General features: G+C 38.6%; 1 protein-coding gene across 10 annotated transcripts in view; it reads right to left on the reverse strand.

The window, feature by feature from the left end:
* PTPRM (protein tyrosine phosphatase receptor type M) overlaps positions 1-16,186 on the reverse strand; it is a 470,168-nt gene that overhangs the window by 14,232 nt on the left and 439,750 nt on the right. For all 10 annotated transcript variants that reach the window (XM_065668023.1, XM_065668021.1, XM_065668020.1 and 7 more), the window contains 5 exons: positions 6,999-7,115; positions 2,217-2,371; positions 1,780-1,915; positions 1,059-1,208; positions 420-593 (listed from right to left, as the gene is read on the reverse strand). In XM_065668023.1, the coding sequence (XP_065524095.1) occupies positions 420-593; positions 1,059-1,208; positions 1,780-1,915; positions 2,217-2,371; positions 6,999-7,115 (732 nt within the window). The remainder of the gene's footprint in view (positions 1-419; positions 594-1,058; positions 1,209-1,779; positions 1,916-2,216; positions 2,372-6,998; positions 7,116-16,186) is intronic.

Genomic DNA, 16,186 nt, shown 5'->3' on the forward strand with positions numbered 1-16,186 from the left:
TATCTTGTGCTGACAGAAAATAATTTTTTTTGTTAATTACTGTTTAAATTAGAAACAAAGGGAACTGAAATATCGCTGCAAACCTTATTATCCTATTTAACTGCCTTAGTATCTTAATAGGTAACTCTATTTTTCCTAGGCCAGATGGTTAAAAATTCAAGCACTAGGGAGAAATCCAGACACATATAATTTATCAAAACTCCCTGATTTGCTCTCAGAGCATGGCTTTGTACCTTGGCTATGACATAACTTATGTGGGATCCTAAATGTACTTGGGAGTTTAAAGATTTTGTGCCATGTTTTTGGAAAACAAGCTAGAAGGATTTCAGCTTTCTTATGCTGACTCCACTTTCTGGCATTGCTCAGTTTGGAGGGCTGCTTATTCCCTTTTTATTATTAATGATGTAGTAGAGACTTACATCCATCAGTGCAGCATTAATGTAGTTACTGCTCTCCCCATCTATCGTTATGAGGAAAGGCAGGCATCTGTCTGGAGGCAGAACATCCATACAGCGATTCTTTTCATGATTTCGTGGTAAAAGTGCTATGCTGCAGTCTTCTACACGCAGTGTCGGAGTCACCATATTTAAAGTCTTTCAGAAAGAGTAAACAATACAACAGAAAAATTAACACAGCAGTGAAAGCATCCCAAAATATTTAAGAATAGATCAGCTCAGCATTCAGTTTCAGTGGGAATCAATAAGCAAAGAAATGAAAACATCACAGTCAGCAGGGTTTAGAACCAAAAAATCCTGGAAGCATACAGATCTGAAAAATAACCTCAAAGACAGCTGCAGAATAACCTGCCTTCTGAAGAAAGAACAGTGGAAGGATCTGACATCCCTTGAGTAGAAAGAAGGTTTTACTACTTCCTCATTGCATTATTTTATGATTTAGCATAATTCAATAACAATTAGTGACATGTTATTTTCCCTTTTTTGCAGTCTTTCCCTCCCAGGCCTAGTCCAAAAATCATATGGTTATAAGCAAGCACTTAAGCAGAAGTCTTTAGTATACCTGAACTGCAGAGCTTCTAGGTAAGGCTAGCCACAACTTACCCTAAATTCCTCTTTGATTTGGCTGGAGTTAGTTTGAGGATCCAGTTTATTCATTTCATAGTAAGCAGACCTAACTTGAGAAGCTGGAATAGATGTGTCCCCACAAAGACAGGCTTCCAGGATAGCATCGTGGATGAATACATACTGTTCCTGGTAAAGCAATTCAAATACTTACTGACATAGAGTGCATATGATATCAGTATTTTGGTAAATAAACAATAACAACTATTATGGTTGCCACTAATTCTCTCTAACTTTAGCAGCGTGGAAGCAAGACCAGAAGGAACAGCAGTTCATAAAACTTTATTCCGCTCACTTATAACTAGTTTGAGTCAATCCCTCTATATTAATTTCTAAGTACAAACAGAAGTGCAGTAAAACTCCATAATAAAACTCAGAATGTTTCTGGTTTCTCCATTCCTCCGCACAGTTTTTTAGGTGCTATCGCATAACTGGGACTCAACAAGATGTACCCCAGAAAGAAAACACTCACGATTTTCCTTTATTTTTTAAAAAACCCCATTGTGAACCTTAAGTGCAGCATAACCGTGCACTTATTTGGCAGTGGCTCTTCAGGTCTGTGTGTGGATTTTTCTTCTGCATATGACTGAATAAACTACGTTCTGGGTGGTGGCAACCACAGAGGGGCTCCAGTTTTATGGGCCAGAAGAATACTTTTTCTTGCAAAGCATAAGGCACTATTCCAGTTGATTAACAATACCTCAGTCTGCACCATGTTAACTCTTCGAGATCGAAGCTCCCTCACGCAATTGTATATGTCTACAACACCTTCTCTTTCTGCCATATCTAGCATGATGTCAATAACAATGAAGCATCCAGTTCTGCCAGCACCCGCACTAAAGTAAAAGAAGAGCACAGTTAATGTTCAGCAGTGTACTGGAAAGTTTAAAGTGTAAGGATTCATGTTGCAGGTACTTGATCAGTGGGATGATTACTAAAATTGAGCCTTGCATTTGGGCATTTTCAGGACTTCAGACTCAGTTTTTCCATTCTTGTTTATATTTTAGGTATTAAGTTATTTTGCGTAGAGCTCCAGTGGCTTCAGCAACCTGTGTGGCGATTACACAGTACAGAAGAAGCAAAAATACATCTGGAGTTTAGTGAACAATATGATGGAGGGATTTCTGTTCTACCTACCTGCAGTGAACAACCAGAGGGCCAGCGTTTGGTGGGCTCTTGGATTTGACCTGCCGTACAAATCCCAGCAGGCCTGTCGCATGGTACGGTACACCGTGGTCTGGCCAGCCAGTGAAGTGAAACTGCCGAATTTCGCGAATCTCATGAGCACCTCTCTGTTGAAAAGACAAGGGTTGAAAAACAAATTGGAATGTGAAAGAAACTGGTGAGTGACTTTGTAAGAATGCAACTTCAAAAGCCTGAATCTTGCTGAAAAGCATCCACCCCCTACCAATACAATCTGTACAGACTGTTGGAGAGCTTTCTCAAAGCAGAAGAGCAAGTTCAAAGGTTACATATCAACTGGTTTCAAAGCCTTACAACAAAAATGAGTAATTTAGCACTAGATTGCTTAGAAACTTTTAGCAACAAGATAGATCTATGTCTCTACATTTAAGCACTAGGCTGCTTTGAAAACTGTGGCCTTAAGATGCAAGCCATGTTCACAGAACAGGTCAGCAGCAAGGCCATGAGCATACAGCACAGATGACATTTTTTCCCCACTGCTCTCCATGGGAGTTTTGCTGCTGACTTCAAGGAAGTACAGCTTCAGCATAATTCTCCTTATCATTTGTCTCCTCCATTGGTCTGAAAGAAATAGCAGAATAGGAAGAAAACCTCCAATCATAGTGTCTGTCTTTGTAGCCCTCCACATACTCTTCAAGTGATGTGCCACAGTCTAGAAGGATGTGGATATGGTGAGACAGGTAATTGAAAAGCTGATTAAGTAATTTCCGATATGACTTTCTGGAGCAGGCTGAATATTAGAGGTGTGTATGCCAAATCTGGGTTTCTTAATGTTTGTATTTCCTCTTCCCTGTCTAAAAAATGTAGCTGCCAATATTTTATTCTCATTAGAAATCCACAGACCAGAGTCCATCATACATACCTTGTACACAAACAGCAAAATTATGACATATCATGTCGAGGCTTGACTAAATGTCAGTGATATTAATAACTGCTGGTTTACAGGTTTCTTCTTAAAGATGTATTACCTGTCTTGAGCTAGTTTGCATATAAAAGGTCTAATTCTCTCTGCATAATGAAGCAATATAAACTTCCTAATTTATTGCTACTATGCAAGCTAAAAGAGTCTGGGATTTTCAACGGCTGTGAAGTTCTGGCCATGCTACATGACTGGAGTGGGCGTGATTTATCTTGGAGTCCTGATGTTCTGATAGCTCAGGCTGTGGGTCTGTGGAATCTGGGTATCTGCTCAGAGGAATACTCATCTCCCTTAGAAACTGTGATACAAAAAGGCAGGCAAGGGAGAAGATAAACAGTAGATGTGACACTGATGTGGACTGAGATCACACCCTTGCAACAGGAATGACCTTATGCTCTAAAATCCAATTTTAAAACATATTGAAACGCAGGAATAGGAAGAAGTAATTTGCATTTTAAGACAGTCTAGCAAACAACATTCAAATACAATTTGGTCTCTGTACTCTGGGGATTTCAGAGTGTGTTAGTTAACATGTCTTTTTGCTACTGAAAGCAAGGCCTCCAACTCCACAAATAACTGTGCGTAGGTGGGGTATCCATGTCCCAAACACTTTTATATTGCTCATAACAACTGCCCACAATTTCCCAAGAAACAAAGATCCCATGAAAAAAACCAATGTTGTGACTATACAAACTGAGGACTGAAACGAGTACCCCACACAAATTCTTCATGCTGTACACAGACTTGATTTTCAAGTGATTTACAAAAATCAAAGTGCCCCTCCAAAATAATGTGCCCCGCTGTTGCACGATATGTACACAGGATATGTCCTATATATCTTGTGCATTAGGTTTGAAAATGCTGTCATGCTGACTGCATTTTTGTCTATTGTTGGCAACACTCAGCTGCTTAGAAAAGTTATTGCATATAGGGTACTTTTATAATGATTTTGCTTATTATGCCTACAGAAGAATGATTTTCATGTCTGTAGCTTGCCTGCTGGTTTTGAGACCCAAAATAGCAACACAACTGCATGAATCATAAAAGCATATGCTCAGCTTGGAGACTGTATTTTTTACTTTTTCTTTCAGCTGAAACAAACAGAAAGCGGTATACAGTGCTAACAAACCCTAGGATGTTAATAAATACTACAAATACTTATGGTGCTGCTGTATCTAACTATCTGAGTAATTCATCTAAGTTAACTGTTGCACTGTAAAGGAACTGCTCCAAAGCAACTGCTTATGTACACAACATGAAGTGCATCTAGGAAGTGGCCTTCAGAATCAGAGTGTAATTTTGGGTTCAATTTTCTTAGCATTATCCCCCTACTCCTCTATAATTACCAAATAGCCATTAAAAAAAAAAAAAAAAAGTGATCAATTTCTCTCCAAATCAACTTCTAAATTGTACCTGAGGAGTAGGCATGAGATGTTCATCCACAAATAGAAAAGACGTTCAAAAGGGACTTCTGGAGGTCAATAGTCCAACCTCACACTCACAGTGGGTCTATGGCCAACATGAGATTTGCCTAGCTAAGCCTTGATGACCTCCAAAAATCACAAGTTGTGCAGATTCCACAACTTTTTCTGGGTAACCTGCTCCAGCACTGCACTACCCTCCTCCTGAAGGAATTTTCCATTGCAGGCCTTCCACGCTGCAACTTCTTGGCTGTTGCCACTTGTTTTGCTATCTACTACCATTGAGAAGAATGAGGAGACGAATTTGGTGCCCCTGATTTTCTAAACACCTTTGCAATAGTTGCAGATGAAATCAGATCTTCCTTACCTCTCCTCCTCATCTCTACCACACTGAAAAAGGCCAGTTCTTTTAATCTCCCTTTCAGTTTATATGTCCTACGTTCTTAATAATCTTGGATGTCACAGCCTGTAATGACACGTGGGGCTAGTCCACCAAAGGCACAGAACTTAGCATTTTCCCTTGTTGAATCACTGAAGTTTTTGTTGGCCAAATCTTCAAGTCCAAAGGAACTGAGGCTCCAATCTTCAGTGTTTCAACGCCATCTTTCACTTAGTATTATCTGCAGATTTGGTTAGGGTGCATTCTGTCTCATCATTCAGCTTGTCTTAGGCTGAAAAGCGTTAAGTTCCAGTAAATCAGAAACATAAAGTTAGGAGAATTATGGTGGAAGAGATGTAGAGACTTGACCTTCCAGTACCATTGTAAGAGTTAAAAAATATGGAAAATAAGGTAAAAACAACAGTACTCTACTTAAACTACACTGATGCTGCTTTTAGAGGCTTACTGAAAAAACTACCAACTATTAAAAAGCAGTGTCTAAATGAAATCTTTTCAGATGGAGATTTTTTTTAAGAAATAAAATGTTTAGTGCCTTTTATCTTTATCTGTTCTAATGCACTTATTCAAGACAGTTTGGTTATGCTTAACTGTAAAATCCTCTAGGTCTTTTTTTTTCCAGTCCCAGTTAAGGAGCAAAAAGCTAACATCAAAGAATGGGCTTAAAATTTGCAGAATAGAAATCAACCAATGTTTCATCTACTTCAAAGTGTAGCTACCATTTCTCATCTGTTTATTAAAAATATCTAAATGCATAGAAACAACAGGCTTGAATGAAACTGATGTACTGTATGTATAGTGGTAAACGTGATACAATATTTCTGTTCATTCAAACCACATAATTCTATTATCAGTACCCTTAGGTTGCTATACTGATGCATATTTTAGTATTAGATTGAAGAATAAAACAGGAAAAAAACCCCAATTCCTTTGTTACTGTGGATGTATGTACAGAGACCCTGTTGGGTTGTCTTCTTTTGGCAGTTTCATCTACCTGGGTGTAGGATGCTTTGATGCTAAAGATTATGTTCTTCAAACCTGCAACTGAATACTATTTCATCATTTGACAGAACCAGTATATCATAGGTACTGCACTTAAATCAAAAGGAGTTTTTTTCTTGGCTAATTAGTTGAAAATCTAATGTGATACTGAAAGAACAGCACTTCAGTGCTCCGTTAGGAATATGAAGTCTTCCAAAGCGTCTCTTTCCTTGTTGTTCTGAAACGTAAATGAGTCTTGATACATACAATTGAAACATTTCTGTCATTTAATGAAGTCTGAGTAAAAGCCATGAACTGACACAAAATGCACAACACACTTCAGCACTGACTGACCCTGCTTGTTCTTGCTTTCAGTAAGTACCTTATTTGTTAATTGCATGTTGTCCATATATAGTTAGCTGTTCTGGGAGAGCTATAAGATCTAGTAAGCATAGAACAAATTAATGTAATTATTCTAACTGTCAGTAATACAACGTGCTGATTTGAATTCTCCATATGAAGATGAGTCCACATGAAAAGTGAAATTGCATTGAGAAGAAAATTAGTCAGTTACAGCTTTGTCACTGCAGACCAGGAACACACTGTCCCAACAGATAACAGTATTCTCCAGCACAGACTTCTAAATAATGGTGCATGCAGCCCCTGGTACAGACAGAAATGATAGTAGGGAACATAAGATGGGAAAAGAACACGAATGTGTTTCTCAATTGATTGCTGGGAGGGAGGCTTCGATTTCTCCCAGGCAAGGAACATCACTTTTTCTAACTCAGGCAGGGGCCAACAGTGATGGAAAGCACAGAAAAGTTGATGCATTGAAAGAAAAAAGTTTACCATAAGAGGGCGGTAGTCGTATACCCAAAAAATAGCTATGAAACCAGGCTATCAGTCAGAAGATTAAAGTTTTCCATGTTGAATTCGTATATAAGTAACTTAGACAGATACCACTGTATTTAAGAAAACTGAATTTAGAATCTTACCTTTTCTACTGCAAATGTTCGAATCACATATTCAGCCAGGAGCTCTGTTTCTATTAGGGTAACTTTAATGTCTTTATATATCTCTGTGTCATCTGGCCAGTATTTGCAGCACTTGACCTTTAAAAAATACAAAAGAAATTAAGGGTCATTTATTTTAGAAGGTTCATGCTGAATCTATTCTGTTTTCTGTGAAATGATTTCGGTTTTAAAATTCAATCAGAGGCAAAGCAGTCACATTTTCTGCATGTGGAAATGATTAATGTTTAAGGGACATTGCCTCTTCTGTTCTTAAGACAGCTTTCAGAGTTGCAGGTGAGATTTGTGTTGCGGCTGGTGAAGTAAGGCAAATTTGTATGGAGCACAAGGGATATTTATACCCTGCACAACTCAGACTATCTACTCATTCCCTGTGCTTTCCAACGTAGGGTGTGCCCAGAGGGACAACTACCACCAGAAGGCTTTTCCCCCAACCTCTACTTGGTGACTCATCTCAAAAATATCTTCCTATCTTAAAAAATGAAAATGTGTTTTTCAGGCAGCAAGGATCTTCTCTACTGTTAGGAAGGCATGTTTTCTCAGATTAACTTTGCAAAGGAACTGATGAGAGGTCAAATGGCAAAACTCAACACTTGAAGTCAAGAGATGTGTTTTATGTCTGAGCTTTAACATCAGTTCACTAGATGACCCCAAACACTATGGGTAGGACTCATCTCACTTAGCTCAAACCAAGATGAGTAGCATTAATGCCTTCTAAAGGTGCCTTTATTTTTGTTAACTACGAAAAGAGTTCAGATGACTGCCTTTGCCTAGGTGTTTGGCTTCTTGATGGCTAAAGTTAGGTGAATTTGAACTCCCCTTTCCCTCCTAACTCATTTCAGTAAGCTTCTGGAGCTCTGCTCTTTTGGCAGATTTGTCCTGGGATATGGAGACAGAAAGAAGGTGGGTTTTGTGAACTGTATTTCAGATTTTCTGCGCCCTGATGTGGTCTAGATGGGACAGACTTTACACTATTTAATGCATTCAAACACACACTATTATTCTGTTATTTTTAAAGTAGGTGGTTGTGCGCTCTGTATATGATGATGTAGATAGCTGTCAGACTTAAGAACTTTCTCCTCCTTCCCATTTACGTGGACAAGGTGGTAGGTGGGGAACCTAACACATTACTTCTATACCTCTCTTTTATTCTGCTCTATCATGGTAATAGCTATGCTATCACCACTGCATCTGGCCATTGTCCAGTAGTGCAGTATGTGCTAGGAGTAACATCTGTTATACATCCGCTGCATGGAATGGTCTCTCTTTTTCCCTCACCAAAGGGAAAACTTAAAATGGGTATTTTAATATATGCAAATCTAGTGGTTTACTTAAATATACACTTAAGTGGGTTGGGTAAAAAACCCAAACATGTAAAATATTCAATGGAAAACTGATAGGAAAATAAAAAAATTAAACTTCACAATATGCAGAGTGTTTCACAAACCGATTTTCATGCCAAAATATTAGGATTATTATCATGTCTAGTTCTGAGCAAAAGGTAGAATTGCTGAATGTGTGTGTAAGCATACAGTGAAAACTGTAATGCATGATTCCAACGATATATTTATACAAACTCCAGGCTCAGTTTATAAAGGATTACACAGAGAGTAAAACCTTGTCCTGTCAGGCAGAAGAAAATACTTTCCTTCAAAATTTGTTTCAAGTAACATAGCTGATAATCATGTACAAGCCCTCTTTAGTGTCCGGACAGAACAGAGGTCTTGACACATCAAAGTAGTAACATGAGCTGATAAAATGTTTTTCCAGGCAGGGTCAGTAGCCCTTTCCCTTTCTCTGGGTTTAGCAGGCTAAATTTAAATCTGAACAGAACTGAGTTGAAGGGCTAGAAAAACACAGCCCGACACCAGGATCCTCTTCAGAGGAAAAAAAAGTAGCCTAGTTGTAAGCCCTGGCTCCCAGCCACAAAATTATACAAGCATCCTAACAGCTTATTCCTGCTTACACAGCTGATGGAAAGCTCCTAGAGCAGAGCTGAAGTTCAGGTATCCATAAGCAGGTTTTTATTTATTTCTTTGTTTGTCTTCAGACCTAGTAACTGCATTAGTACCGGCAAGGAAAAATTCTCTATCTTCTTCACATTTCATCTGGTAATAGGCATGTTTTTAGGACAACTGGCAGGTCATACGGCTCCCTTCCATAGTGAGAGGCTTGGAGCTGGGACACTGAATAGCCCTCACAGTGCTTAGCACTCCTGTAACAGGGGCAAGGGTGGAAAGATTTATCTCCCCAGCCATGTTCACCAGCCAGCAAGCTGACAGGGTGTCAGTGTGGATGAGGTTTCCACTAGCCAAGGGCCAAGCCAAGCGCCAGTCCCAGGGTACCTAAATGACAGGATCTCTGGCAAATGCGTATTCATCTCTAAAGTGTATCTATCAGCTGTTAGCAAAGAACAACCATTTCAAAAGCATTAAACGTTGCTGCAAGCAGTTTGGTAGTTGGTGCTGGTATCTACTGTTGCATCTGATTGGTATTTATTCCCATTTTATCTTTGGATGTACGTCCAAAAGTCCTCTGATAGGAGCTAAGAGAAAAACATTGAATGCTTATTGTTTTGCCTGTGTTGTTAAAATAACCCAGAATATTCATTTTGTTCAAATCCTTTAGACTAGCAAATTGACCCTTTTATTGTCATTGCTGGGAACCCTCTGAAACAGAGTTTTCCTTCCTATGGCTAGGATAATTTCTTGACTCTCCATGCAGAATAAGGGAATTCACACTGCCTCTAGACTGGAGCAGCACACTGACAACCCCACCTCCGGAGGTGATTCTCTTTTCCTGCCTGTTCATTCATCCTTTCCATAGGTGGAACCTGAACCACACGAAGTCAGTCAATGCATGTAGGAAGGGAGCTGCTGCAGCAGTGATCCTAGCCACAGCACTACCGATTAACATGTCTCTTTGTTGCTAACTTTAGCCTTGTTTCTTTCTGCTGGGTGCCTACCATCCTCAAAACAGCTTTAGTTTGGTAAAATAAACAATCAGGGGTAAAAAAAAAAAAAAAGAAACCTGGTTGAATTAAATTGCTTAGGCTTGAAGGAAAACATGCCTGTTTCTAACTTGGTAAGTCTAGACAGTCTGTATTATGACTAAGAACTAGGGACATTTGGAAAGACCAATTTAGAAGTGCACAGTACTATCTTCTTATGCCTCAACTGTTGGATGTGTTTCCATCCTTTTTTTAAACCTTATTTAAGATGATCCAGCGGAATAATTAGGGAAGCATCGGGGAATGCTGCACAGAAGTTAAAGCCTTTTGTGCCTCATGAAGCTCATGCTCACCGGAGATTTCTTACTCTGCTGCACAGGGGATTTTGGGCACGGAGCAGATTGGAGCTGAGCAGAAGGATCCATGACAACACAATTTCCTGAAAACCCTCCCAAGTGGAATAAGGGGCTGTAACAGCCATCGGAATGATGCCAGAGCCGCAGTCAGAGCCACAGACCAACACTAAATGATTCACTCACTGGGAGTGGAGGGGGGGGGGGGTATAAACTTCTCTTTTTTTTTTTTTTTTCTAAAATGAGTCTTTTTTCCTGCTTTTGACTCTTGTTCTGCAGTGCTGCTGCATGTGCTGAGCTCTAGACACGGGAACTCTGTGGATTCCTGATGAGCCAAAAGTTAAGTAAATGCTTCAAGACCAGTCTCCCATCTCCCCCAGGACCTCTAAAATAAATGCTAAGGTGTTTTAAAGAACAAACAGATTAAATAGTGAAAATCAAAATCACACTTAGAAATGTTTATTGGATCAGGGCCTTTATTTGCACAAGGAAAGACAATTGCAACAAAATAGAATATGGTTTCACTCATCAAAGATGAGAAACACTGCTGGTAACATATGTTCATTTCTTCTTTTTAGCACAGCTTTAGCTACTGCAACTTGACGAATCTCTTTCCTTTTTTATAAACATTTGGTACGTGTTTTACAAAAAACCCTGCTAACAGAAGGTTTAGCTAAATAATTGATACATGAATCCAGAACTGAATATTAAATGCATTAGGGTTTTGTGTTTTTTTCACGCAGTTGCTACCATAACAGTAAATATCGTCCACAAAGTAGAAAACATAATTTTGAAATCTCATCTGAGCGGAACTATAATTGAGAGTTTGTTCAGATACACCCCACATTTATATCCTAACAATGTGCCAAAAAATACAGATGTTCATCACAAGATGAGATGAAAGGGTGATTGCCAGAGACATAATGAAAATGCTCTGGTTTAATCTATTCATCCCAAGGTACACTGTCCAGTTGTTCCAAACATGTTTATTGTACCAATAATTGCAGAAATTTGGAGAATATGATTATCTACTTCCACCCCTTAGCTTCATCCCCCAGCAAAATAGTCTAATGTGAGAAACTAAGAATTAGAAATGAATGTGGAAAGTTGTTCCTACTTCTAAATATAACAAACAATGTAGGCAGTGGACAGCTAATGAACACAAATTGTGACTTCCGAAGCTGTGTATTTAGCCATTTGGCAATGTGACACATCTAGCTAAAGGCAGTATGAAAGCCAAGACAGTAACTCATCTACTTAGAGGTTTGGAATAGGAGGAATATTACAGAATTAATATGTGAGCTGGCTGTGAAATATACTTTGCAGTTCGTACAGAACAGTTTAAATAACACTTATTATTTAAAGTTTCCAATTCCCTTTGATTCTGAAATATTCTTATCTAAAAGGTGATATAACTTGCTATGCACTGCATGGATTGTGGTTAGTGAAGAGCAGTATTATACATTCTAATTTAAAATTAATCCTGAACTAAGTAATGACGATAAGTCAGGCATAAATTCTGAAGTGAAACCTCTATGATATAAAATGAAATAGCCAACCAAGCTCACCAGTGAAAATTTTTAACAGATTTCACAGATGTAGCTAGGATAACATCATATACTTTTATTTGGCTGACTTGAAGTAAAAGGACATCCAATAATTGAAACTATTTTTATTTAAATACTTTTCAAATAAAAAATGTATTGTGATTTAAGAACATTTTATAAGTTATAAACCAACCTTTGACAGATGATAAAAAAGTCTTTATTTTTTTTCATTTTCTTTGTTTGCTTTTGAGCAAATCAGTTAATTGATTTATACCTCATTTTACAGTTTTCTAAAGGAGATATGGAAGAGAAATACAACATTGAAGATACTGTTTGGCACCATTAGATTAATGGATCTGTATAAAGGCAGCCAGAAGTCTTTATATTGTTCACAGCTCCCAGAGGGGGAGAGATGTCTCCATGAATTTTACTAGCTCAGTCTAACTTCTTACAGTGACTCAGAGCTGACATAGTTCTTCACCTTTTGCTGCCTTATATTGCCCCAGCAGCACAATCGTAGGTTGCTTGGTGGATACACTCTCATTCAATTTCTGGCCAGAATAGCTGGTTTTCTGGACATTCCAGTTGTAGCCACACACACTGCTTTCTGAGGGAATGAGCATGATTTTTTTTCTTAAGAATACAGTATACTGGTAGCATGCCACCACCCCAGTGGCTTGGGTTAGATGAAATTAAGCTGATGGGCCAAACCCATGGTGTGGTGTTCCTTTGACCATAAAACTGAATCAAGTCTACAGGAATTGCTTTAGGGTAAAGGTAACCCAAGGTAAAACTGTTGTAGTGTTCCTGCCTCCATTGCTAATACGAACAGAAGAATATGGATTACCTCTATTTAATTTCTTATGTTTAGACAGTTTGGGTTCCCACTGGCCACTAAAATAGGCTGTAAATTACTTCACCTTAATCAAGCCCTGGAGAAAGAAAGGATGAGCACAGAAATGATAAGAAGGATAGTTCTATGCAAAGGTGAAGGATGGTTACAGGATTAGCTGGAGCTCCTCAAAGCTTGTCTTAATCCCTTACACAACTCTGAAAGTATGGGCATATTGCTTAGATCCTGTGCTCTGAGGACCTAATGTGCCTACATGGAGCAGAACAGCCTGTGCTCTGTTCCAAGACCAGAATCATTACATTAGTTGAGTTACAAAGCATCACCAGGCTAGCAGATTGCCTTCTGGCTCTAAACCTGATCATCTGATGTTAGGTTTGAAAGCTCTATATGTTACTCTACTGGGTAAGGTAAAACTGTGCCAGTGCCTCCAGGATATTTTTTGCTATAGGGAAAGACTGAGAGATTAATGAGACTGCTGAGGTGAGGAGACTTGCAGTGATGAAGCCATTTTGCTAGCCCCAATATTTCAAAGAAGAACTTGAAGCCCTCTTTGCAAGCTGCACTTACACTTGCAGCACTTCAGTGGCCAGTGCAAGAAGGGGGTCAAGGCATTCGTGTATCCTTAAACCTCTTTTATTTATTCCTCAAAGTGAATTATCTCAATTGGATTAGTGAGCATTAAGATATTAATCTCTGTTGATTAGAATTCTTTGAAACATAGCTTTTGCTGGCAACAAGAATGCATCAAAACACTAAGGACTGCAACTATGTCTGCTTTGAGTGACATGGGACACTTCTGAGCACTTGTAAATTGATGTCGTGTTTGATGATGATAACATTGCTAATCTGGGGACAACTTTATTAAACGATTGCAGAGTCCTTCCTTCTCTTTGCTGAAGAACTGCCAATTTCTTTTCCCTAAGGGCTCCTCCCCTGCTACACATAATAGAGTAATGTTAACTTGCTATTTCTTATTAGACGTCTAGAAAGCTGAAATCTGTTTTGCTGACTAGAAGGGTTCAGATTTGAATGACTAGCAGTAGTTTTAAGTTATAATGGTTTTCTTTTTTTCTCACTGATACTCTTGAAAGTATAAACTCTATCCAACAAGTGAAACTGGAATGACAGTGAAACCAAAAGTGTAATAGCAGAATACATAGTAACATATACGTACCATAAGCACAGGTCCCAGGTTTTCTGGGTAAATATGATTGAGAAAAAAATCTTCTCTAGCTGGTGAAGGACACTATACAGATAGGTTTTAAGAAGCTGAGATTAGAATTACCTAGAGGAAGGGAAGGGTTTCATATAGCAACCTTCTTCTCATTTATAAAATGTGGTTTCTTTCTTTCAGTAGAAAAGTTAAAATGAAATCTTAGTTACCAGTAAGCTTAGAAACTCTTTGGCACATCTAAGGAGCATTAATGACAGTATCCTGAATTAAAACCAATGTAAGTGATTTGGCTTATTATGTTTAGAGGCAGTTTCAATTAGATAGTGTTCTATTTATGCCAAATGCAAAAGTATTGTTTGTGTGACCTGTTAAAGAGTTACTGTGTTTCATCTCTGCAATATCTCTGTAATAGCTGATCTGAATCTTAAATACAATTTGAATTTACCTTTGTTTATTAGGCAGTTCTTCCACATGGAAGATTCTCAAAACTTGTAAATGCGTAAGTTCAAGCTTCATAACAGCTTTGTGTTGAAAAATCCCTTTATATTCTAAGAATAGCTGGCAAGTCCATTTGCAATTTTTCAGGTTTTATGTTGCTGGAATTTCATACAAAGTTTTCACTTAGTTCTTGCAACATACTTTCAGTTAGAAGTCTTTCAACAGGGCCTGAATTGGCAGCTTTTCTTGGATGTCTGTCTGTCTATAGCAGAAACAGACCATCAGGTGGATCTGAAGATGACCTGGTTCAACATAAAGACATCTGGGTTTTGTTTGTTTTGTTTGTTAAGGAAACATATTTGCATATGGTTTAGAAATGTCTCTTGAATTATGACCAAGACTGCACATCGTGAGCACCTAAGGCCCCAGAACATATGACTGTTTAGAGCAGGGTCTATATGGTCTATCCTGAGAAGAGCAACTCAGTTTTCTGACAGATGTTACAACAGGGAATGCTTTTAAGCCAGCTGACATCAAGGAGATATTCCCTCTCTGTCAGAAGACCACTGTACGGGTCTCTTCACTCTCCTGTGGACCCCAATACTCTTAAGCACGAGGAGTCAAACCCTCAACATTTCTGCAGCAAGGCAGATAAGAGTGCCATGTATGTAACATGTCAACCTCAGGTCCAGTAAAAAAGGCAATGGAAAAGCTAGGCCACCGTGTTCTTTCTTTTTCCCTATGCGGACACAGCCCTGTTGGCTCCAGGAAAAGTCACTTGGGAGGAGTATAAGATAGCTCTCAGGAAAGCACAACACAGTTGAGAGATCATACAGCAGTGAGAAGCTGTTTTGGTGACGCTAAGGCATGTGTTTAGGCATAGGGACTATTTACCAGTCTACAGCTGACCTTCATTTTCCTGTGTGTGTCACATCCATTCTGTTGTCATCAACCTTGCCTCCTTTCAAAAAAAGGGTCTTTTGTGTGCTTATTAACACTATTAGCACTGGCAGTTTTCTAATTCTGGATAATAATTGAGAAATTCTAATTACCGTAATTACTATGCTCCCGGGGTGAGGTTTTAGTTTTTGTAATTATTTCTAGTGATTTTGTTTGTAAATACTTTGTTATATTAAAAGCATGCTAGACAACCACGAGTCCTTGCAGCACATTTATGTATTAACCACCTCCACTGAATTTCATCAGTGCATTTCACCACTGATGAATCAGATATTAGGAAACTTCTCCTGCCTTAAGGAGAAAAAAAAGAGAAAAAAAAAAAGAAAAAAAAAAAAGAGTGGGAGAGACAGTGCCTACTGACAAATAACAAATGATGTGACATGCCAAGTTTGATTCTGCCAACCAAGTATTAGCACCAGCCCAACAAGAGCAAAGACGGAGGTGACAGCTAGCTGGCAAATTGAATACATTCTAAATCTTCCCAAAATAACTTTAAGGAGAAAAGAAATGTTCCAATGTGTGCAAACATTGAAACACTTCAAGAAGCAACCAGAGACTTTGGCCAGTACATAAAGACCTTGATCTAGTTCCCACTGCTTTTCACAGAAGGATCCAGGTCTGTCTTTTGAAGCCTGTACTCCAGAACAGACTCTTGGAGTAAGCAAGATGTTCTTTTGTGTCCATTTTATGATCACATCTACTCTGCTGGGATGAACAGTTTTGTCTAGAATAACCCAACAGAGAATGCTAAATCTCTCAGGAAGAGATTTTGTCTGAAATTACACTTCCATCTTCAGTTGCTTTACCACTTGCAAACCTTTTGCAATAATATAATCCCAAATATATTGCTTTGAAATAGCTTGGGGTCATACTGATA

This window comes from Lathamus discolor, chromosome 2 (assembly GCF_037157495.1).
Source record: "Lathamus discolor isolate bLatDis1 chromosome 2, bLatDis1.hap1, whole genome shotgun sequence".
NCBI lineage: Eukaryota > Metazoa > Chordata > Aves > Psittaciformes > Psittacidae > Lathamus > Lathamus discolor.